The sequence below is a fragment of the Channa argus genome, chromosome 1, assembly GCF_033026475.1.
Source record: "Channa argus isolate prfri chromosome 1, Channa argus male v1.0, whole genome shotgun sequence".
Lineage (NCBI taxonomy): Eukaryota > Metazoa > Chordata > Actinopteri > Anabantiformes > Channidae > Channa > Channa argus.
In genome coordinates, this window is record NC_090197.1 from 2,029,841 (window position 1) to 2,055,843 (window position 26,003).

Genomic DNA, 26,003 nt, shown 5'->3' on the forward strand with positions numbered 1-26,003 from the left:
GGACTGTTGGGTCAGTGTGTGATACCTGCTCAGGTACAGTGGCACAGTGGCAGCTGTTCCCATAACCTCAGTCCCACGTAATGAGGACAGACTAAATGTCCTACACCCCGACAGTATAAACAGAAGAAGCAGTTGCAGGTTGGTACGTTCTATCCCTGTGGGTCCGGTTAATCTCCTCCAGATAAACCATCTGCTTTTTTCCTCCCTCTGAGTGGATGTTATTTATATTCAGTCTGTTCATCTGTTGAGATAAACCTGGACTTGCCCAAAAGTGCATTTTAAAAAATCTGGTGCTCGAAAGTTTGAATTTTGAAGTTGGAATTTGTTTTCTCTCTCTGCATAAATTTGAACTTTGTCCATTATCTGCGGACAAATTCCTCTGTAACCTCTGTAAGCCGTGACACACTTGTGTGTTCACTATCATGGTCTGATCTTGACAATACAGGTTTGTACAAGTTTCTCTTCCTTAATAAAGGCAGGACCTCCCACTCACACCTGAAAGAGTGTGTTTACACGGAGCTAAGCAACCTGGTGACAGTCAGCTTCCTCTGTGAAAACTGAGCAGTATGAAATAAGTCAGAGGTGGAGGAGAAACCAGGTTATTCTTCTGCTGCATGTATACACTGATTTCCAGTTAGCAGGTTTCTTAAGTGCATGTGAACATGTTATTGTCATCTTACGGACTGAAACACGGAAATAAGTTCTGCTTTTACTACGAATCCTGGAGGTTCACATAAATCTGCCTCACCAATATGTAACGTGTCTGTTTCATTTCTGAAAGTGGGTCAACTTTATGCACAAATACAGAACTTGGACTACAGAATGGACCTTTATGAGCCTTCAGAAAATGACAACAAAGGACTGAAATCTCATCAAAGATGCACAAAATGACCACAAACACTTGCAAACTCAGACAAAAAGAGACTGAAATGAAGCACAACTCTATCAAAACCAACACAAGTCTGGGGATTGATTGGCCTTTTGTCTGTCAGTGCCTGAGGGCCTGTGTCCATGTGTCCAAATGTCCATGGTAAATACATGATCAAGAGCTTGTAGCTTATGAAACCAACAACCTAAAAAGTCACTTAGGTCTGCAGCAGATGTTACATGGAGCACGTCTGGGTCCTGTTGGTTACTGTGTGCAGCCTCCGTGGACCAGGAAAGACTTTCAGACCTGTAACTATAGACGTACAACTGCTGCAAACACCTTTTAAATGACACGGCTGCTTCACAGTTCACCTGACTGGAGCGTGTCTACGTACTTTTGACCACCGCTGTACCGTTTCTCAAGAGCTGAGTCACTGCGTCCCTGCAGTGTTTCACATCTTGTGTTGTTGTGCTTTCATGTGTTACAGCTAGAAGGCAGCGCACACACACACACACACACACACACTCGTGCGCACTCTTCCTGCTGAAACACGACACCTAACCTGTTGCCGGGTGTCAATAAATTCAGCGGGAATCCGTCTGACAGGTAATTCCACCTGGTGAGTTTTCCTGATATCTGACATTGCTCTGAAACCCTGAGAACTGCAGATTTGACCAGATACAACAGGCCTGAGTGTGAAACTCCCTCATGGGAGCTGAGTTTCAGTTACAAATTTCAGCTCCTCTGCTGCCTGGAGGTGCAGCTGTCTCCACCCATCACAGGGCGGCCACATGTACGGAGAGCAGCGAGGAATGTGTCAGACTTTCATCATACAACATGAACTAAAATGGAACATCACTCCTCCACTTCCCTGACAGGACTCAGCAAGCCTGCACTATTTAGTCAGGAATGTGCGTTAGGCTGCATTCCCACTGACGTTTGTCATGTATCAGGAGCTGCGGGTGCGTTCCTCCATGTTTGCTGTGAAATTCAGTGTCATCCTGGAGGACGTTTAGACGTTTAGCCAGTTCACAACAAAGTGATCTCAAGGCACTTTAAAGAATAAATCTCTATGCTGCACTGGGATCTAACAGATGAAGAAAACACAAAGAATCAAATTTGTTCTACCTGTATCTGGGAATAATCATCGACATTGTGAGACCTCTTCAATCATTATTATCAAACCCTGTCTCCTAGAAATTGGGTTTCCATGCAACTAAACTGCAAACAGTGTTGCACAATCTGTGACAGACGTTTGGGTTCAGGTAACGAGCAGTGGTCGACTCAGACTGCCTCTCTGCACGAGTGCTTAAAAGATTCCGTCACTTTAATGTGTTTGCTTCAGTCTGGGGGCATCGCAGACGGCACTCCTCACTTAGTCTGTCTGTGTTGAAGAATCTTACATAAACTTTATAAACTTACATAAAGTTTCTTATTTTTTTTAGGAGGATGGTGGCTGCACGCACCTGAGTTCATCTCCACAGGTGTGCGGTTAAATTATGACAAACAAGAGCACGTTGGTTAAGGTTAGATGGAGATTGTGGTTTTGTAAAAACGTGAAGAAGCACGTTTTGTTTATTCATGAAAAAAGGGGCAAAACCTGTCATGCAACATGGAATAAGGTGAAAGTTGTGATTTAATAATTTAACAGAAACACAAAGCAGCATCTCAACCACAGCTGGTTCTGTGTTCACATTTGGAAACACTGGTTACGTTTATACTTGCTCAATGCTGCCTCCACAAGGGGGCAGTATTACATTTAACAAACCTCAGTTTGCTCGATTTCGCACACGTGTTTAATGTCGCGCTGAACACACATAAAAACATATTGAACTAAAAATGAAGAGAAGTAATTTTCAATAGAATCAGACTGAATGAAGCAGGTGATGTAAACTCTGTATATTTTTACACCGAGGGAGATCAGCATGTCGACAAACAGTCTGTGGGCCTGTTCCAGCAAGTTACGCTCTACCTGTGTGTGTGTGTGTGTGTGTGTGTGTGTGTGTGTGTGATTACAGGTTACAGTAATAAAAGCCTTCTCTGGTAAAATACCACAGTGATCACTCACATCTAAGCACAGTGCATCTTTTTTTGTTTCACTTGTGGAAGCTCACCGAGGACACGGAGACAGAATAGTTTAGAAGGATTGTCTATTGTATTGTCATTAGTTGCCACAGTCTCCCTCCGTGCACTAATTTCACAACATGGCTGACTTGTCCCTCCACTGATCCCACATTCACCTGGACCTATAGGTGCAAACTGTAGAACTTGTTGTGCTGCAGCTTCACTGTTTGAACTCTGGAGGAGCCACAGAGAATATTTGCATCAGTTTTTGATTTACATACAAATCACGTTTTACAGCAGAAGGAACAGGACTGACTGGGTCTGTGAGCACTGTGAAACACTGAGAGGGGAGACGGGGGACAATCCTCCATAAATTATCACTGGTCACGTGATGATGTTTCACCACAGATTCACCTGGAGTTGAATCCATCTCTCCAACACTGGATCAGTTTTGGGTCGAGTGTTTTATTTTACAACTTGTTGATGTAGCACAGTAAAAAGCTGAAAAGACACTGAAACTACTTGATCACGTGCACAGTGGTGGAGTGGACTGTGCTGTAGGACGTGAGATGCTTCAGAGTTCCTTTAACCAATAGAAGGATGTAAAACAACATCTATAAAAAAACTATAACCAACATAGATATTTTCTTATTCACCTGGTTTTACCATTGAGGTCCAACAAGTCTCAAAATCACAGCAGAGAGCCTCAAGTTACTGTGAGCGACATTACTCATCCTGTGAAGTCTATTTTTAAATAAGCTCAAAACATGAAGAACCATTAGTTTAACAGTGTCTGAGTCCAACTTTTTTTTTTTTTTAGTGTTGACTATTTCATGAAATGACCTCATAAAACAGAAGAGCAGAGAGAAAGTGTGGCCTGAATTAAAAGTCAGCTGATATTTTACACGAGGATAATCAACAGACTGACAGCAACAACTAATGGGCCACCTGGAAAAACACTAATATTACATATATACATACACACACACATATATATATATGTGTGTGTGTGTGTGTATATATATATATATATATATATATAAACCACTGGCTTTATCCTTTAACAACCCATTCAATAACTTCTGGAGCAAATTCCCCAAAAGAATTGTGCAAGTTCAAACCACAAAAAGAAAAGTCTTGTCACCACTTCAAACTTGGTGGCGTTAAATTAGGATTCGTCTTAGTGTTCGTTCAGCACCTGCTTATTGTGTACAGCTCAGCTCAGCTTTTACCACTGACGCAAATCACAGAATAAAATGCAACAAATAAAACTAGAAAAGAGTTCATTTACATACTTATTCCGAGTTACCTAGAAATCACTTCACACTGTTGAGGTTCCGCTGTATGAGGTCAGCATGACGTCCTGTTACTGTAAAACATATAGGCTCAGCTGGAGGAGGTGATGAGTTCACTTCCCTCTCCGGAACAAACATGGCCCTGAGTCTGGAAGCTGTCGTCATTCGTCTAATCACCCTTTTGAGCTGGAACAAGACTTCTCCTTTTCCCAGCACAGTCTGGCAAGAACCTGATTCACACACACACAGATTTATACATAGGGTCACACGGTGGCCATGTACGTCCACTTAAAGGCTGATCAGTCCAGGCCAACCTGGCCTCTTTGATAACCCCCCAGCTTCCACACACAGATGCACTAACACGTAGAAAAGCTACTAAATTCATATCAAATCATGTGTTCGGACCAAATACGAAGTTTTTGCCAAAAGTTGCAAACAGGACGACAAAACACTGAGCAGTAAAACCGGTAATAAGCATCAAACTAGCCACAGTCACTTTGTGGCGTCTTCTTTTAAAGAATTACTGATACAATACTGAATTCTGACAGCTGCAAATCAAACGGTAAAAACTCCTCATACACACCTGGTGTCACATGATCATTCATTACCAAAGACGTTGACATTTATTAAACCCATGATTGAAACTATTCTCTTTGTGCTGAGCTAATTTTCCAAAATAAGAACTTGTGTGAATTCTAACATCACCAGTGTTTGTGACTCACTTTGGTGTCTGGAGTCATCGCTCAGCCTTCAGCTCTGTGGCTCCATTGATTTATCACAGTGGAGATTAAAGGACGTGCGTCTGTCTGACACATTTATCTCCTCAGAACAGTTTCTTACAGCAACACTTGACACATTTTGTTCCTGGTCACTTTATGTGCAGATGAGTTCATGTCAAGCTGCCGTCAGACTCTTCCCACCGACTCGCTGTTCCTCATATTGCCACAGAAATAATTTCACAGAAATAAAAATGACTCATGGGATTTTTTTCCTCACTAAATTATTCATCATTCTCCCATTTATAGTATTGGATCCATCTGTTACGTCTTTACTGTAAAATATCTTTTTATTTTACAACCTGTCCTTTTTTTTAACATGGCAGTCACATGTTTTCTTTCCAAATTGGGAGAAATGATATTTTCAAAGGATATTTTAATGATGTAAAATGAACAGTTCAAATATTAAAGTTATTATTAATTTTAATTTTTTTTACAAATTTCCCTCATGCACAGTTTAAAGGTAATTTAATGTCTATAACTGAAGTAAACTGGATTCTCAGGGACGTGTTAGAGCAATAAACAGAAAAAGTATGTTGTGTGTGTGTATATACAGTACATATATATATATATATATATATATATATATATATATGTATACACACACACTAATTTCCAGTCACTACGCCTCATGCTGTAAGAGAAGAAACCTCCCTGTTCATGTTACCTCAGCTCTCCCTCTGACCTGCACTGCCCTCTGCTGCTTCTACTCTGCTATTACACCTTGACTTCCCAAACCTTACTTCATAGTTATAGTGAAAGTGCAGCTTGGTGGACGCTGCCCCTCCTGATGACATTTCATTCGAGAGGCTTCTTCCATTTCTGACTGACCGGGGCTGGAGTTTGACACCTGAAGCGTGTAGGTCCAGCTCAACATAACCTGTATCATTATTAGCGTCACATGAGTCGAGGTGTGAATAAAGGTTTGAAGTTAAAGAAAAACAAATGCAAACACAACATGGAAAAAAAACCCCAAAGATTTCTTAGCTGAAGTATAAAAGTGTGTGCGGTGTCCTTCTGTTATTTGATGTGTGACTTCACCACTTGCTCCTAAACTCTGCCACTGACATGTGAAGAGATGAGCATTGATTATCTGGTTACACAGGCATCTGTCAGGGGCTGGGAAATACGAGGCAGCGAGCAAACAGAGCAACATGTTGGCCTGAGGATAAAGAGGCAGGTGTAAGGATCTGTGACGGTGACGGTTAGACCAGTGCTTCTGCTTGTTGTCCAAATGTATGTGCTCTACCTACTGCTGATCACCTGGATCAGGTGTGTTCAGCCAATCAGAAGCTGGGAGATACCAGTTCACTTTGTCTTCCCGCTCTCCAGCTTCATCTGAGATAGTATCTGCCAGCTTCTGATTAGCTGGATGCACCTGATGCCGTGTGCATATCTGCGTAGAGGATGTATTTTGTGCATAGAGGGTAAATTGTCAAGTCAAATGGAGATTCGTGACACTTTCTTACAGATCAGACCACCGCACTCATCAGAAGGAACAACGATGAAAAAGGTTTGAATGATTAAAAATGTCCACACCAGCAGTGCTGTTTGGTACAATAATCATGTTTTTCTTTTTATTCCAAACGTGTGTCTATATATTGAACATCAGAGGGCTGGATTCCTCCTACAGTCACCCCACACGTCGATATCAATAATAATGAGAACAATAGAATCAGCAGAAATCACCAGATCTCTCATCTCAGTCCTACTGATCAGCAGAGAACTGCTGGAACTAGTCTGAGGGAGGACATGAAACAACGGAAAATAAACAGCTGACAATAGGATGGAACGCACAACAGGATCTCCTCGTTATCCTCACACACACACACACACACACACACACACACACACACACACCGAACACTCATTTATGTTCACATTTTACATCAATGTTCTGTGTGTTTTTGTCATTTTTCATAAACTAGTTGTTCATCTCTGCTGCTGCTGGAACAGTTTCACAAAACGAAAAGCTCAACACAATCAAACAGAAACTCACGCATTCACTGCTCAATAACCAAACTGTGTTTCAAAGAGCATCAGGATGAAAATGTACACTTCGTTTGTACCTTACAACCAGGCCACTGTAAAGCAATTGCATGTTTTGTCGATGAATGTTTGGATCTGACCTTCGATCTCCAACATCCCACAGTGGTGACTGAATCAATTTGACATCAGTTTTTTAGAAGTTAAGGACTGAAGGTTACCTTGAAGAAGAAGAAAAGAAATAAAAGGATGAAGAAAACTAGCAACACCCAGATGTGACAGGAAGGAAATTACAATCACAAATGTAGTTGTTTTATTCCTGGTTTGCCCTCCAAGTTTATCTGTGTGTGTGTGTGTGTGTGTGTGTGTGTGTGTGTAGAATCTCAGCTCAACTGATTGCACTTTGATGACAACAGGCCAAAATAAAAACGCTTCAATCCTCCTGAAATTTTACAAACCTGTACTGAGGTATTTCTGTTCCTTTTAGGAAATGTGTGAAATTTCATGGATTTTGGAGCCGGGTGGACAAAACCGACACGCTCACCACAAATCCCAAACTAATTCAGCAATTTATTATAATTTGGCAGTGTAGAAATTGTTCCATCTCAAACCAAAGCAAATTGAAATGCTATGTACTTGACTTTGAATAAAGGTTTGCGACCCTCAGCCATTGACTGCTAACGGAACCTTTACTACTGCAGGCAGTGAAGTCTTATAGAGGTTGTTTGTTACAATCATTGACTTGACACATCAAAGAAAGTCAATAGCTCCACCACCTTTATGTGAAAGAATGAACTGGGTGACGAAATGCTTCCATTTCTCTTCTCTCCGTCCATTAGTTAAAGTTTACAGTCCTCTCCTAAAGTATTGGAACAGCAAGGCCGATTCATTTGCTTTTACTCTTCATTGAACACATTTGTGTTTAAGAGAAAGAACCACTGGTGAACTGAGCAACATCCACAGAACAGGCCAGCGAAGGAAAACAAAAGCAGCTGACAACTGGAACATTGTGAAGAAGCTGTGAAGGAAAAAAAACAACAGTCGGTGCCATCAGCAAATTTAAAGGTATCACAAGCTACTATTTGAAGAGAACTTCATTAGCAGAAAATACAGAGGCTAAAACAGCTCATCAGCAGAAAGAATCAGAAAGTCAGACTGGAATTTATGAAAAAAGATGATCAAAAAAAGCTCTGGAATGAAGTTTTATGGAGTAGTGAGACCATGATGAGCCTTTACCAAAGTGATGGAAAGACTGTGTGTGGACTAATGAAAAGATCTGCTCATGATCCATCCAAGCACGGTGGAGGAAGTGTCGTGGTTCTAGCTGCTTTGCTGCTTCTGAAACAGCGTCACTGATCTTTATAGATAATAGAACTCATGATGATAGGAACAGACTGAATCCAGAGGTGAAAAAAGAAACATGTCATCTGCAAATTAACAGAGAAACGCATCAAAACTTTACTCAAAAAATTTGAAACACCATTTGCTATTACAAATGTTAACGTTCATTTTTAATGAATTCATAAGGGAAGATGAAAACTTTTGCACTTTTCAAGATTTTACTATAATTGTTTTATAAACACTCCTTGATCATTTGTTCTCATGACAACAGAACATTAGTGCCGCTGAATGAGCATTGTTATTGTACTAGGTTTAGGGTTAATGTAGCGTCGCCCTATAATGCAGTTTCAGTGTAGGAGGATGCAAACTGAACACTAAACCTAACAAAATCACAATTTCAATTTCATCCCCTTAATAAAGTAATAAAAAAACAACGTTAGCATCTGATGAAGAAACATTTGTAATAGCTAATTGTGCATTTAAAAAAACTGCCAATTCAAAATATTGGGGTATTAACTTTTGCACAATACTGTCACCATCTAAAGCAGAGTCTGTAGGGAGAAGCCCCCACCCCAAAACAACACAACAAGTGAAGCAGCCTGCAGTAAAAGTCTGGAAAAGGAACCAACAAACTGGTGATGTCAGTGAGTCACAGCCCTGATGCACTTACTAAAATCAAATATTTGCTTCATTCATAGCTCATACAATACTGTTTCAATAGATTTGCTCATTTAAAACTTGGGTCATCTGTTAAACTTGCCATGTTCTACTGTACATTGTATCAAGATATAAGCAAAATCAAACAAACAAATTCTAAACCTTTGTCTCATGTCCATCTTTAATTCCTAGTGTACAGCACCAACAAATACCTCAGCATTACTTTCCTATACTTTTGGAGGGGACTGTCTATTCGAGGACGCCATGTTGTGCATGATGCTTCATGCGTTAAATGGGACATGGCAGGTGAAGGAAAGAGCTACCTCAGCACAGCTTCACATACATGATGCACCGGTCAGCAGGAGTCTATACAAACAGTGTATCAGAGCTACATCCTCCACAGACGTCCAGATAATGGACCACAAACTGTACAGCTACTCTGCTACTGTGTGTGTGTGTGTGTGTGTGTGTGTGTGTGTGTGTCCTTCTTTACAAACATCTGGTTCAATATTCAAACAGTGCTGATAAGCTCAGTCTGTCTCTCAGTGTCTCTGTATCCTCTTTGCTTGGCACAGAGTGTGATGACTGGCTGAGGCAAGAGGTGGAGAACTGAATGTGGGGACAAAAAATGAAGCCCCAGCATGTCGTCCATTTGGCAGCCACTTCCTGTTTGTTAGTAATCTGGGACCACATCAGCACGTTAATGTAATGTTTCAGCCTAACAGGTCAGAATGGTTTGATCCATCCATCCATTGGTCGATTGTTTTAGTGAAAGGCCCTGGAAACGGGTCAAAATGGTTTCGTCCCTCCACCCCTTGCTGCTGATAGGCCAGTTTGGGCCAATCTAGCTGTGTCACTGGGGTCAAAAGGTAAAGTTTGTGAACCCCATGTGATTGTGTCCTTCCATTCAGTGGTGTCCCCCAAGTAAGTCCGCCTGCGGGTGTGTTGGCGTCTTGGTGGGGGGCACTGGTCTGGGTGGTGGTGCTGGTTTGGTTTTAGCCCGGTGTGGACTCACTGCCCCCCCGCCCCCGTCACTTTCGGCTCTGTCTGTGGGGATTGGGGGAGGCGGGGGCGGGAGGCGGGGCAGCGACATGGAGCCATGGTGGTAATGAAGGAGGTGGTGGTGGTGATGATGGGGGTTGTGGTGATGGGGGTTGTGGCGGTGGTGGTGACCTGGTGTTTCCTTGGAGGGTGGGACCCGGGAGCAGGAGGAGGTGGAGGAAGATGAGGAGGGAGGAGGAGGTGGGGGAGGTGTGAGCGAGGCCGGCCGCGAGCTCTGGATCCGACGGCACTCCTGGCAGATCCGCACATGGCTGCAGCTCTGCAGGAAGCTGCGCGGTGGGGCCACCAGGACCGATGCTGGAGGAGGGGGAGGAAGTGTGCTGGTGGTGGCATTGCTGCCTAGTGGGTCCTCCAAGAGCCTCTGTGGGCCTGGGCCCAAATCAGGACCCCCCCCCATCCCTCCACCCGCCCCTGCCAGGCCACCCGTCAGCGGGCCGGAGCCGCTGTACAGTTTTCCATTGCTGAGACGCATTTCACGGACCAGACGGATGGGCCGAGGGGCTGCCAGAGCCAGGCGTGAGGGGTGACGCAGGACTCCACCCCCAGCACTGCTCAGAGTCCGGCGGTGACGAGAACGGGAATTCTTCTTACAGGAGACGGCGTTGCGAAATTCTGTCAGCATCTCCTGACAGACAGACACCTGAGAGACAGAGACCGAGACGGAATGTTCAACATCTGGCCTCTTAACAGATTCAGTTTTGACATTCAGTTAGTTCACCTTTATGTCTTTACTGAATATACTTAATAGTATTTCTTTATCTTCCATTCTTCACACAATAGTATTTATTCTCTAAAGATGTGTTGTCGCAGGTTTTAAAAGAACCTGATTTGATAAACACTACAGGCAGGTGTTTTTATCTGTTTGTATGTGTGTGAATGCTGTGCAGCTTCCCACAAAACAATGTTATCTTTAAATGTGTTCGTGTGTATTTGCAGCATTTGTAATCTGCACTTTCAGTCAGGGCAGAAAGTCAAATAAATGACAGATAAATGAAGAAAAAGTACTGCTGGAGCAAAGCAGGAATACAAAGAGAGTCAAAGACGACTGATACCACAGCTTCCTGGCTGGATTCGTTTGTCTTTTGTCTTTCAGCTTCAGCTCAAGCTTGTTTTTCATATCTGCATTAATGTCTGTGGATCAGTGGAACATGCAAGACGACTTTTGTTTGTGTCTGGTGCTGCAACAGAAGTCTTTTGTTAGTCTTACTGATGGACATTTTGCGACCTTGGAAGCTACAACAGCAGATGTTAAAGAGTTTCTCAGCATCGAGGCCTCACAGGAACACGGAGCTGCCTACATGTGTGTTAAAACTTCAGACCACCATGCAACAAACACACACGCACACGTAAAGATACCATTAGTTTGTGGGAAGCTGCGTAACATTTATACACACTCAGATAATAACACTAACACAGGAATTTCGGGTCCCAACATGTAACAAAAAAATATTAATCATAAAATACCAAACCAAGCTGGTGTTTACCCCTTGTTGCACTGCTCTCATCAATTCATGCAGGTTTAAATAAATCCTGCACAAGAAATCTGACATTTGGGTGTGAATTGGTGTTTGTGTGCAGGTGGCATTGGTCGCGCTGAGCCGTGACGTCTCCAGCCTCCACATGATCCCATAACGGGCTACAGCGACACGATTTGAAAAGGTGGAGCTATTCCTAATTTTCTGAAGGAAAGTTGAATGAAACACATTCTCATAACACAAGGACAGGCAGGTGGGCGACCTACTGAGGGCTTTGAGCTGAGGCTGAGGCCAGGAGCAGGGCAGGAGGTAGAGGATGGAAGAGGAAGAGGAGGAGGATGAAGGTTTACCTCGTCCGTCTCTGCAGTGCGGCGCGTCGACCATACAAACTCCATGATGGCAACAAACACAGCGATGATGAGGCCGCAGATCAACACCACAAAGATCCCGCCGATGTTCTCCATGCCCAGACCTGAAACACACACACAGGAAAAACCATCACAACCGCCAGGACTTTTATTTCCCCATTGCTCAAAGGCTTTTAATTTGAAGGACGTCCCTCACAGCATTTTACTGAATTTGTGAGGACATGTCGCACACACAGAAGAAAACACTACACGTTCATAAACATACTGAAAACTGTGTAATGACCAACAAAAGGACTTTTGATTAGTTTTAATGAGTCTTTTCTTAATTGCTTCTTTTTGTCAGGCTTCACACACAGGAAATAAAGGAAGCTACAGATGACAAAGAGCATCAGATCAATTTCCATTTGTGATTGATTCCAGATGCTAATAAACTGAGGGAGGAAGTGGATGAAGAGAAACTGTCTCTCCTTGTTAAAACTGACATATAAAAAGCTCGATAATGGAAACGTTTTAGTCGGCCTCAGTGAGAAGGAGACACAAACAAAAGTTGAAACGATGACAGCTCTGATATGTCTGTGTTGGTCGGTATTGTCACTAATTGGATTCACAGTGAGATATTTTCCCTTCTTATTGAATTTGACATATTACCATGACATTCAGTGCAAACATTGATATCGACCTGTCATTTAGATTGACCTTCTGCGTCAGCACTGTTATCAGGCCACTTTAGGTTATTATCAAATACTCGCAAATGTAAGTCAGACCCTGAACGTGATGTGCAAATTCTCGACATCTGCATGTTGGCAAACTCAGGGGCTTAGCACAGAAAGTTCTCTGGTCTGTCCTGCTTCCTGTCTCTTTAATGGCCAACAAATTAGAAGACAATACCCAATCCGTCCTATCAGACTTTGCTCTGTGGTCAAGATGCCTCTTTGCAGCCCAGTGGAGCCAATTTGCAGGTCAGAGCTGAATTCTGAAAGTTGACCTGCGATGCTGTGAAACCCGATAACTGTAGCTCCACCCGGGTTACTTTAAATCCTTCGCTCCAGTTCCAAACATCTTGCCCCAGAGCTGCTGTTTACCACACACAGCCATGTTTTCCTACAGAACATCTGGCTGCATCCATCTTCCTGCTGACAGTGCTCAGTTTGTTCACAGGCTCTTATGGTAAATGTACATTCAGACGTGTTGACAGCTCATTGTTGTGCCTCTTTAATGACTGAACCATCTGTTCTGCAGTTTTGAGTATGAGTTGTACCCTACGGCCCTTCTGATCTGTTTGAGGTCATTTATTCTAGAACATGTTTATTGGTTTACAGCCCGAATGTTACGTGTAGAGATATTCACCTTTGGCTCGATGGTCTTCCTCTTTGGGACACTGTCCTCCCTCCCACCAGCGTCTCTTCAGGATCTCCAGTCTGTTGCTCTCCTGCAGCTGTAAGATCCCCAGAGTGATCTCATCTCTGTACGGAGAGCCTGAGGAGGAAGAGGAGAAGTGAAGGAAGCTGCAGTCTGCTTAGAAATTCACTAGCACCATTATTTAACATGTTGGTTTGCTCATCAGGGAAATCAGAAGCCCAGATAGTCACATCGGGGCATGTGAAAGTAAAGGAAAGGTGAGATCATCTAACTTTAGCTTTATCACTTTTAACCTGGTTCCACCTCAACAATAAGAAATAAGAACATTTTAAAATGTGAAGAAATGATGTTTCATGAATGAGAGGATTCAGGACTGAGAATAACTTTACTGCTATTAAGTCTGTGCAGGTCAAGGGAGATCATTTTAATTAATTTCAAATGTTAAGGCAAATTAAAACCCAATATATGACAAGAATGAGACAGTAATGAGTCAACACCAAAGGACCTTTCTGAAATCACTAATTGCAGACATGAAAAACTGTTGAAATGTGAAGAGACATGCTGTCCAGCACATTCATGTCTCACCTTGACATCTGACATTATTGGAATAAAGTCGGAAACATGTGCAGGCACCTGCTCACCTCCGCTTCGTTAACATGTGTGGAGCTGCTCTTTACTGCTCTGTGGGTTCATATTGATATTTTCCCTCAGGGACTCTGTGCTGATAAACTACGCTGCAGATGCATCTTTCATACAAATCCAACACACTTGCTGCTCGCTGCACCTGAGGTCGGAGTTCATGTGCTGTGGGCTGCAGGCTGTGAAAACTAAATATAGACCTCAGTGAATGGGAACATTGGATTTGAAGACTTGGTGTTAAATTTGAAACCCAACAATCCTCCCAGAAGTTTTTTACACAAGGCAAAGAAAAGGAAAATGTCTTTCTATATGTGTCCCGCACAGAGTGCATATGCTAACAGTCGCTATAAATAAGCAAGCAAACAGAAGGTGCAGCATGACACTGTGACAACACGACTCTTATGAGCACTACCTGCAAACTGTGTTTGCTCATTGGTCTGTTTGTGAAGCTTCTGGCCGCTGACCGATGACACGTGGAGAATATAACGAATGTCAGAAATCAGCGTTTTCTTCACTGCACTGACTGTGGGACGAACTCCCCAACTCCCAGAAAGTTGTCAATAAGTAAATAACAACTGTACACAACCTTATCACAGCTGATGTTGTCCTGGTGTGGCTGTGTACAGTGTTTGTTTCCTTTTTAAAAGGTTGGAAATCTCTCCAAAGCGCTTAAAAGGCCGAGTGGCTACTAACTCTGGAGAACCACAAGCCACAGTGGCTGATGAGCAAAAATGTTAATGTCAACCCCTGAAGGTCATTGCAATATTTGCCACTATGGATGAACATGGGGAGCCTGTTTCTCTGTGGGACTCAAACCTTTGCCCGTTTTGGCTGTGTGTCTCTGCATGAAGACCAGGTCCCGCCATTAAGAGCTGAAAGGTAAAGCTCCATGTGTTCCAGTCCGTCTACATTCCAACTCTGCCCTGTGGACATGAGGTTTGAGTCGTGACTGAAACAGTGAGTTTCCTTTGCAGGTGTCCAGGTTCAGCATGAGCTCGGACCTTAATGCCAAACTAAGCCAGTTGAGTGGTTTCGGGCATCTTGTAAAAATGCCTCCAAGGCGTCTTCCATTGGTCTTATGGGCATGTCCAACTCATAATGTACCCAGGATTTGCTGGAGAGATTAGGTATCTCATCTGGCCTGGCAATGCCTTGGAGTCCCAGCGGAGGAGCTGCGAAACACCACTGAAGGTTTTCATAACATCTCGTTAACTTTAAGGAAAAATCGGTTTGCTCTACATTTAAATAAAGCCTGTTGTTTGTGGCATTAAAAAGCCTCCCATAAATCGATGCCAGAGGACATAATCCAAGCAGCACTTAGGGGAGTCTCAGTGCAGAACAAGCACTTTAAACTGTCCCAGGTGAAATCAGAGCAAATGTTACATTACACATAGATGTTGATTCAGCTTTATGGTAATTTTGGAGAATGTATTTGACTATGTGACATTGGTGCCTGTAATTAATATTCTGTCCACTACGGTTTTAAATGAGTTGATGTTCATCTTCACCTCATCCCCACTTCCTCTAACTCCCATTCATCTTGTCTTCTACTGCATTAAAAAGTGACAGTGACTTTCACAGACACACAGCGGGAGGAGTGTGGGTGTTTTTCAAGGTAAAGATAAAATGATGACACTTTTACTGGTTAGATACTCCATATTTTACTGACACAGAACGATTGGTGTGTCACCTCCTGTCTTCTGTTTTGATGCATCTCTTCTCTGGAAACACAACTCTGTGAAGCTAAGTGGGATTTAAGAAATTAACTCCCCTTATTTTACATAATTGCCCCTTTTCTAGCAAAATCTGAGTCTTTGCTGGAGGCTTGTTGAGTGTCGTGAAACCGTCTCAACTCCTCTGCAAAGCAGTTTGAATAAAAACTGAACACAATCACCTTCAAGTAGGACACTTTATCGGCGCTCGTACCGCAGACACCGAAGTGAATCTTCAGTTTTAAGGCAGCAGTTAATTTTAATTTTCCAATTTACAACTGCATGCTAAACACTCAGCATCAGTCAGTCGAATTAACATGGAGACGACGTCCGCACAGGGGCAACCGGGTGAGACTGCTGCTTTTATTTTAATCACTTAACAGGCTGAGTGACTGACAGGCCGACCTCCCTAAAAAGTCCACATCTATTTTTATTTCTGTCAGTCTCCTCATCGTCTCCTCCCCTCTCCCTTCATCTGCTCCTCCGTCCTCAATTAACTATGCTAATTTATGCACCAACACTCATCACCAGGAACAAGTCTGTGGCAGGCGATGAGGTGAGGCCAGACGCCGGGAAGACGTGGGCAGACCTATGCCAAATTGGAATAAGGATGGATTTGATTTGCCAGGCCCAGCAGCTGTGCAAAGAAGGCTTTCACAGAACCGACACAAGGTGATAGACAAAACATAACACATGCAGCCCTAATATATTACAAACAATATGTGATGTGAAGGCAGACTAAACACAGTTACACTGCACAGCAACACAGTGGACGGGTTCACAAGAGAATGTGTTGGTATTGACACATTTTCTGTTTCCAGGATGAACAGAGACATTTCTTAGTTGGCAAAACAGACACTATGTTTTATATTTCAAAAGGTATATTTCAGTGATTTGTTCGTTCCAGAAGAACGATCCTGAGGTTTTTTTTCCCTCTTACTTCTGCTTCTACAAAGCTATTTCTAATCCACTCAAGGGTCTAAAGACAGGTGGTGGTGTACAGGTTGTCATTTAAAGCATTGCTATTTTTTATTGGGAAACTGGGCTTTTTAAACCAACTTTCATTTTTTAAAATTGGATTTTGAGCTTTAAATCAGTTGATTTCCAGTGATAAATAGAAGTTTTTTTTTTTAGAAGTGTATCATGGCTCCAGCAAAAGACATTACTGATGTCTGAGGTTACTGAAGTTGTTGATTCTCACCAGGTTGAAAAGGGCTACAGAAGAATCTTTAAAGAGTTCGGTGCAGCTGGCAGATCATAAACAGATGGAGAACATTTAACACCACTGTTACCCTCCCCAGTAGTGAGCGACCAACAAATATCACACCAAAAACGGGGGTTGAATAGTGATGGAGGTCTCAAAGAAGCCATGGTAACTTCCAGGAAACTGAAGGTGTTTCATGCAGTAACAAATTTACAAACCCGATTCCAAAAAATTGGCACACTGTACAAATTGTGAATAAAACAGGATTGCAATAATTTACAAATCTCGTAAACTTATATTTTATTCACAATAGAATATAGACAACATATCAAATGTTGAAAGTGAGACATTTTGAAATGTCTTGCCAAATTTTGGCTCATTTTGGATTTCATGAGAGCTACACATTCCAAAAAAGTTGGGACAGGTAGCAATAAGAGGCCGGAAAAGTTAAATGTGCATATAAGAAACAGCTGGAGGAGCAATTTGCACCTTATTAGGTCAATTAGCCTCTCAGAGTGGCAGTGTCTCTCAGAAGTCAAGATGGGCAGAGGATCACCAATTCCCCCAATGCTGCAAAAATAGTGGAGCAATATCAGAAAGGAGTTTCTCAGAGAAAAATTGCAAAGAGTTTGAAGTCATCATCATCTACAGTGCATAATATCATCCAAAGAGTCTGAGAATCTGGAACAATCTCTGTGCGTAAGGGTCAAGGCCGGAAAACAAGAAAAAGAAGCCATATCTACCCATGATCCAGAAGAACAGGCGTGTTCTCTGGGCCAAGGCTCATTTAAAATGGACTGTGGCAAAGTGGAAAACTGTTCTGTGGTCAGACGAATCAAAATTTGAAGTTCTTTTTGGAAAACTGGGAGCCATGTCATCAGGACTAAAGAGGACAAGGACAACCCAAGTTGTTATCAGCGCTCAGTTCAGAAGCCTGCATCTTTGATGGTTTGGGCTGCATGAGTGTGTGTGGCATAGGCAGCTTCCACATCTGGAAAGGCACCATCAATGCTGAAAGCTACATCCAAGTTCTAGAACAACATATGCTCCCATCCAGACTTCGTCTCTTTCAGGGAAGACCTTGCATTTTCCAACATGACAATGCCAGACCACATACCGCATACATTACAACATCATGGCTGCGTAGAAGAAGGATGCGGGTATTGAAATGTCCAGCCTGCAGTCCAGATCTTTCACCCATAGAAAACATCTGGACGGTTGAGCCATTAGAAGCCTGTATTAGACAAGAATGGGACAACATTCCTATTCCTAAACTTGAGCAACTTGTCTCCTCAGTCCCCAGACGTTTGCAGACTGTTATAAAAAGAAGAGGGGATGCTACACAGTGCTAAACATGGCCTTGTCCCAACTTTGAGATTTGTTGATGCCATGAAATTTAAAATGAACTTATTTTTCCCTTAAAATGATACATTTTCTCAGTTTAAACATTTGATATGTCAATTTATATCAGTTTATGAGATTTGTAAATCATTGCTTTCCTTTTTTATTCACATATTGTACAGTGTGCCAACTTTTTTTGGAATCTGGTTTGTAAATGTTCATAAGTTGGACATCAGGAGAACATTGAACAATTATGTTGTTCATGGAAGCTGCTGCTTTCCAATAAGAACCTTGCTGCCTGTCTACAGGTTATTCAAGACCAAGAGGATGAACTGAAAGACTATGAGAGTTGGACTGGATGTTCTGGGGACAGATGCAACCAAAGTAAAACTTTCCTTTTTTTTTTCCTAAATGAATATCCACAAAGTGTGCTGTGCATTTGTATTCAGCCCCCTGAGACAATACTTTGTAAAACCACCTTTTACTGTAGATACAGCTGCAAGTCTTTGAGCAGCTTTGCACATCTAGAGACACATTCTTCATGGGTCATGTCTTGGTAGGTTTGCAGTTGTGCCTCTCTTTCCATTTTCAGATGATAGATTGTACAGTGCTCACTGAAATGTTCAAAGCTTGGAATATTTTAGTAAAACCTAACCCTGTTTTAAAACGTTATCTCTGAGCTGTCCGGTTTGTTCTTTGGACTTAATGATGCTGTTTGTTCACAAATGTTCTCTAACAAACCTCTGAGGGCTTCACAGAACAGCTGGATTCATAGTGAGATTAAATGATACACAGGTGAACTCTAGTTACTGATTAGGTGACACTTAATGCAGAAACCTGTAAAAGGTTCACAAACGTTTCAGGGTGGTGGAGGAATTTGAAACACCCTTTTAAGGTATTTTAAAATGTGACATTTCTGCCTCAAGACAAAGGTTTTGAATCACCGTCCTTTGTGACGTCCACTCACCCAGAGGCATGCCGATGCCGTATCCTTTGGTGTCCAGCAGTCCTCCGATCTGGGTGAGGTTGCAGTTGAGGCTGCGGTAGTACTCGTTCATGGTGCTCTCCATCAGGAAGGCGTATTTGGAGTTAAGGACTCGGGCGATGCCTTCTTCTGTGCTCTTCACGAACACACTGGGCTGTTTGGAGTTCATGTAGTTCCACATTCGCTGGTACGTCTGATACCGCGAGTTCTGGAAGGTGAAGGGAGATAAGGCAGTTAGACAGGATTTTAAAAAAATCACTGTTCAAATTTGGTTTTAAGATGCACTGTCCCAAACATAACAGCCAGTGCAGCATCAGCAGGACTTTTCTCAGTTAAAAAAAAAAAAAAAAGATGTATAAGGTTGTTGTCTACTTTTTAGTCGTCTCAATAACCTTCTGACTTCTCTATTTTGTAACTTCCTGTAAATTTTATCTGTAGCTTTTTATCAAACAGAAGGAAACTTTGATTTTCTGGGGACGTTTTTCAACAGCAGATGAATCCACATTTGTTCTGTAGTGGGTGTTTGTGACAGCAGGAAGGTAACTGCAGGACACAGTCAACATAAATGACAGCGTGTGTTTGTACCAAAAGTGTTGAGTCTGCACACGTAAGTATCGAAAAGGTAAATCTATAATTTACATTATTATATAACATAAATTCGCACATGTTCTTTAGTCAAATCATTTATATGTCCAATGCTTGATTGCTTAGTTAGTTTAATTAAACTTCATTTCTTCTGTAACTTATTTTTCCATTCATTCATTCATTGTATAAAACATGTGCATTTGCTGTATAAACTGTTTTCTTCTATGAAAAAATCAACATAGTTTTATTTTGTTACATACATTTATTATATTTGCTCTTTTATTCATTTTCATTCTGTTTTTTTTATTTAAACTGCACATGATTCGTTCAATATTCAAAACCTTTTCATTTTGTAAAGTATAGTGTAAGTAGATTATTAACAAGTGCTTCAAACTACAATACGGAACTGAAGCTCGCTGGAAAGCCACAATGAGAACATGCTCAAAAAATAAAAAATAAAACCTACTATAATTTCAAGTAATCTATAAAAAAGTTTCATCATAAAACAACAATAAAAAAAGACAAAGCAGTACATGGTTGAAAGAAACTAATAAATATTTCGAGAGTCTCTTCTTTTACTCACCATGAAGAAGGTCATGGTGGATCCTCCGTGGATGGTGCCGTACTGGATGTTAGTTTGGTCGGCCAGATCATCCGCAGACTCAATGGGAACCTCCATCCTCTGGACGGTGAGAAAGGCTGCAAGGTTGGCCGTGTAGGACGAGATGATGATGAGGGTGAATGCCCACCTGAGACGATGCAGAAGGAGAGAGAAAAAGAAAAACAGCATTAACCTTTATTTACCCTGAAAACTTTCACTCCCCCCCCTCCGCCCTTCATCATTATGAGCTGTATGCAGAAAGCAGGAGAGAGACAGATGGAGAGCTCTGCAGGACACATCAGGAGCTGTAGGTAAAAGTCATCAACCTAAACATGAACTGAGGCTGCAGCAGAGATGCGAAGGACGCCTCCACTGCAGAGGAAATGAGTTGGAAGTGATGAGCAAGGGAATTATGAAGCGGGGGGGATGTTTGAAAAAGAGGGAGACAAACACAGAGAGGAAGTGAAGGAGTGAGGGGGAAAAGTGCCAAGTATCATAAAAACACTAAAGAACTTTCTGTCTGAGATTGAAATGTTAAGATGTCTGTGCATGTCAGGAGGCGGTTAGCATAGCTTAGCATAACGACTGGAGACGGCCTTTCAAAGTTCACTAATACATCTGATATCATGTCTGATAACCACTGACTGAGATGTAACATCTCACACTATGCAGAATTACACAGATTCCGTGAATGTTGGGTCAAGGATTTTGGGTGCAAACTGTGTGTCAGGTTCACCAATGATTAATGGTCAACTTCCCTTTGCCTACTGTACAATAAAACATCCCTCTGTTCCTGGCTTTAAAAAACTCCTCCAGAAGTTGTTGTTTGGCAGAGATTTTAATTCTGATGGTATTTGGAAGGTTTCTGCAGAAGCAGGTCCATCAGAAAATGAGCAAGCACATAAAGTGATTTAAGCTGAAAACACCTCCAGATGATGTCATCTGAGGGAGTTTTTGTGGCAGAGGGAACTTTAATTTCATTAGCATATGAATAAGTTGGTGAATTGTCCCTTTAACTAATCATGATTTGAGCTTGTAAAATTGGAAACTTTGTATTAGTTTGAAAAAATGTCATGACATCAGATTCACGGTGGATCAAAGTATCTGCTGGCCTCCATGAACACAGCTTTACTCCTGCTGGTCAAATGCAGCTGCGAACCTCTTGAGTCCGACTTTGTCAACTCTTAATGTCTCTGGAGTCAATATGGCTGCAACTTCAGAAGCAATCAGACTGCAGGATGCTGCGGGTTCACAGAAATCATGTGTTTTTATGGGGCTAAGTGCCCGGCAAGGCTGAGAGCTGTCGGAGAAAATATGCTGATGCCCCCCCCCCCCCCAGTCCCTCCAGCATCACTCCACCATCTGTCAGACTGCGGCTACGGGAAGTGAGGGGGTGCAGGAAGAGCAGGAGGGAAGAAACTGCTGATTTTTGAGACCGAGTGTAATTTATGTCCACAACAAGCAGGAGGACAGACAACATGTGGATGTTGTTAAAGGGACGTGGTTACACTGCGTAGACTGAGGTGAAGGGCTTCAACTTATGCACACACGAAAATGGGGAAGTGACAAAATAAAATCGTAAAAGTTAAAAGCCTCAAAGATAAACCTTCAGCAGAAATATACAATTCATTGACTCGATTTTAGGAAGTATATTTTCCTTAGATGTTTCCAGAAACATTGAATAATAAAAAAAATAATAATACTCAGACACGAAAACATGCAAAAATCCACCATATACAAAACGCTTCCAGTAATAACAAATGTGTTTACAGCAGAAAGTCTCGTTTTCTTTCCAGCGATCTTTCTAAAACAAAACGTAAAAACTGTTAAAAAAAATTCCAGGGCATCACAGGGTCCAACAGAGCTGAACCCGTGTTTGGAGAAGTGAAGGTCAGTTTCTGGTTTGTGTAGGACGGAGGACACAAGAGGACACGAGAGGACCCGAGGGGACACGAGGGGACACGAGGGGACACGAGGGGAGAGGTTTAGTGCAGAAAACAACCTACAAGAGAAGCCGAGGTAATTTTCACATGGCAGCTAATTTAGCATGAGTTTAGTGGAGGCAGGAGGAGCCGCAGCCGATCAGTGTCTGAGCATCATCGTACGGTGTCTTTCAGCAGGTAGCTCACACTGCGGCACATGATGCGCATTCATGGGTGTAAAGTTTAGTTTCTGTCCCATTTCACTCTGTCTCGCAGGAATAAAAGTGAACGCAGGATTTGGCTTTGTGTTAACAAAATGAGGAATTATTGTTTCACACAGCAAGTATCAGTAAAATGTTCAGAGGTAGCAAAACCCCATTCGTGCGGAGGTTCGCCATCTTTGGTGCTGTCCGTGGTGCTGAAACTGGAACCTTCCGAGCCACAGACCGTATTTTCCTCATGCGTGTGTCGGACGTACTGTCCTGCAGACATGTCTCCATAAAAAACACATTAGTCTACACACTCTCGAGTGGGATTCTCCTTCCTCACCAGTGCGGTCCACTCGTCCACCTTGTTCTCCAGAGACCTCACGTTGCCCATAATCAGAGATGGGGGACGCGGCTTGAATCTTCTCCCCCTCGCTCGCCTGGTTCCGGTTCCACGGTTCCACGGTTCCACGGTTCCGGTCCGCTGCAGCCCGATCAGCTGGTCCTGACTGTGAACCAATGAGCGGCTCCGGCTGCAGACAGCTGCTGAGCGCTGGTCACAGCTCGAAGCAGGAAAGGTTCCGCGATGACAAAAACAAAGATGAAAACTCCTCCAGCCTCATTATCAGAGAGGGTAAGTGTCACACAGCAAACAGCTAAAAATGTGTAAAAAGAAGGATAAATAAAAGAAAAGCAGAGCAACTGTAACCGGCTGCGGCTCGAACCGCGCCTGCGCAGTAAGGGACTGGCAATTTTCTGACTAATTACTGTAAAATGTCTGTCCACCATCACACGTGGAAGAAGAAACTGAAAAGAAAAGTTATTTTTCTTCAAAACTTTCCTCCATTGTTGTTGCGTTTTGTTCCGTCTTCCTTCACTGCGCCCGCACTTAATGCGCTTAATTACATCTTGCAGGTGTGTAACTTTAATTGCTGAGCACAGCCGAGGCTCTGAAGGTGCACGGGACAGGAGACATTGTGTTAAATAGTAAGTGTCTGAGCCTGGAGAGACTGAGGTGCCACTGTGTAAGATTACAGCCTGTCTGCAGTGACGGAGCAGTGAAGCATCAGCAGCAGCTTCGGTCTGTGATCAGTGTCACAGCTGCTGTGTAGTGGAAAACACACAGCGGCAGCAGTTATGTGTGGAAAAAAGACACATGAGGACAATGAGTGAACTGAGAGACATGGATACAGCTGTTTGGTGATGTGAGACCCTCCCAACCCCCCGGTACCAACCAGACCCCGCTGACACAGCGGGTGGAAAGAGCCCTGGGCATGATCTCCGAGCCTTGCTGCATGAAGCCGCCCACTGGGAACCACAAGCTGTTCCCCAGCGTGTACTGGTTCTCCAGGACGTCCCTCCGCTCCCTCAGGCACGGGTGGGGGTTGTACCATTCGTAGGGACTGAGCCTGAAAGGAAGGAGGAGGGAGGGGGGGACAAAGAGACAGCGCTTTATAAAAAGACACCGACACGTGCAGCACAGACATTTAGCTTCTGTAGGAGTTTGAGGATTTGGCCGTAAAAGGAAAAGTAACACTTTCTCACCAGAAGTAAGAACAAGGCCACAGCATCCTACCTGCAGAACCGAGGCTAGAATTTAATCAGCACACTCCATAATAAACACACACACACCGCTGCCGAGCTTTTCGACCTGTGCTTTGCTCTTGATGACCTCTGCTGGGGATGGAGCATGTTTCACACAGACCTAAGTTAAACGTGTCGGTCCCACCTGTCTCACTGCAGCAGGAAGCAGAGCGAGAGCTTCACTGCACATCATCACTTTAAACCCAACAAGGAAGCAACATAATGACGGCGTTTTCAGGCCCCGGGCTCATTTTAATGCTTGTGTAAACAACAAAATGACAAGAGAATTACAGGAGAGGGAGAGAAAAGGGGCAGAGAGACCTTCACTTACTGCAGCGGTAACTCAGTGATGATGGTTTCTGCTATTTAGTCTTGTTACAGAGGCAAATGCTTCTACTTCTCTCTAAACAGCTACATTCAAGGGATTCCTGTCTTTTCTACATGCAAACACGAAGCACTCAGGTCTGTTATTTGTAGGTGTGAACAGGTGGAGCTGGTGTGTTACCTGGCGGCGAGGAAGAGGACGCAGCTGACGGCGAGGTAGGCCAGTAACATGAAGAGCCACACAGCCGGAGAGAAGGGGTCCAGGAAGGAGAAGTAACCTGGTTTCCGACCCTGAGACACACACACACACACACACACACACACACACACGTGTTACTTGTTAGATTTTTCCTTATTCTCTCAAATTAAATTTAGCCAAAGTTAATCACAGATCACGTGCGAAAAATTCCCGCAGGCAGCTTGAAATGTAAAAAAAGCTTTTTGAGAGAAAATATCACAAATACAGTCTGTGTGCATATGGAAATATTTGCCAAACTTTATTGCATTTGATATTTGCAGGAAGTCTTGGATCAATAGACCTTGAAAAGATTAAACTCCTCAGCACAAAGAGCAGCACATAATGTGTCCTTATTGTTTTGGCCTTTGCAGACTTGGCGCCTGGGCTGCAGGTGAAGCTGTGCCACAATTTGCTGGACTTGTGTGGGTTTGAACAAAGCTTAAATACATCTTTGTTTGTAACGACCGTCTGAGCTGAGGGTCTGTGGGGTTGAAGTCATCAGTGTGGCAGAAATGACAGTGTGGCTTTTTGTGCTCTGATGAATCTCATCTTCAACACAGAGTCACAGGAATTTTATCCCCATTGTTCCACACATTGTGCATGTTTGGGTCTCCAGGGACTAGATATTCTTCATCGACACGCCACAGTTATACGGAAAGATGATGATTTTGCTGTGTTGAGCATCATGACGAGAAGCATGAGTCAATGCAATTTTGTCAAGTATGTTTTACGAATTAAACCAACAATATGTTCAGTTTTTGTACATTATTATGTTATTGTGAAGAGATGCTTTGACACCTGCTGTGAAAGACTCAGAGATTTTCAGCATGTCTGGGGCTTGTCCTCAAACTTGAGGGATTGAAATTTGACTTGTAATTTCACTGAAAGGCCTGTGTGGAGCATGTTGGAGCTTCCAAACGTCCTGTATCGCAGATTTAACAGTAGGCTGATTATCTACGACCTCTGACCACTTTTCAATGCACCTGCTGTGAAGACACACCTAAAACTGAAGTACACATCTGCACCAGTGACATCAGATCACTGAAGGTCAGCGAAAAATAGACTTTTAATTGGCTACCAGCTAATTTATAGCCTCGTTGTAGCAGGAAGGCTGTGAATTTATAAGTAGGCCACCAGCAGCAGGAGGCACCTAAAGTCCAACCTTTTTTTTTCAGATATACTTTAGTCACAATCACAACTCACAAAAAGTTAGGAATATTTCAGGACGCACCTAAAATGCTCGACAACTTTTACAGGTGAACTTAATCTGACCTGCACTAAACCTTTGAATGCACATGTCCAACTGTTCCGTGAGTCAGTTCCTATTGCAAAACATGTTCTGTTCTCTAACCAGATGATTAACTGCAAACATCACAAGTGTGTGACCATGAATCGTCCTCTCATGGCTTTT

The 26,003-nt window shown here is 42.8% G+C and overlaps 1 protein-coding gene across 4 annotated transcripts in view; it reads right to left on the reverse strand.

Moving 5' to 3' along the window:
- Positions 1–6,548: 6,548 nt before the first annotated feature.
- The window catches only part of LOC137128091 (glutamate receptor ionotropic, kainate 5-like), a 161,444-nt gene continuing 141,989 nt past the window's right edge, over positions 6,549–26,003 (reverse strand). For 2 of the 4 annotated variants that reach the window (XM_067505916.1, XM_067505824.1), the window contains exons 15-21: positions 24,536–24,645; positions 23,682–23,855; positions 20,301–20,466; positions 19,115–19,340; positions 13,240–13,368; positions 11,791–11,996; positions 6,549–10,689 (exon numbers count right to left, since the gene is read on the reverse strand). In XM_067505916.1, the coding sequence (XP_067362017.1) occupies positions 9,895–10,689; positions 11,791–11,996; positions 13,240–13,368; positions 19,115–19,340; positions 20,301–20,466; positions 23,682–23,855; positions 24,536–24,645 (1,806 nt within the window). In that variant the 3' untranslated portion in view covers positions 6,549–9,894. The remainder of the gene's footprint in view (positions 10,690–11,790; positions 11,997–13,239; positions 13,369–19,114; positions 19,341–20,300; positions 20,467–23,681; positions 23,856–24,535; positions 24,646–26,003) is intronic. The other 2 variants (XM_067506079.1, XM_067505999.1) reach the window with 1 other exon arrangement.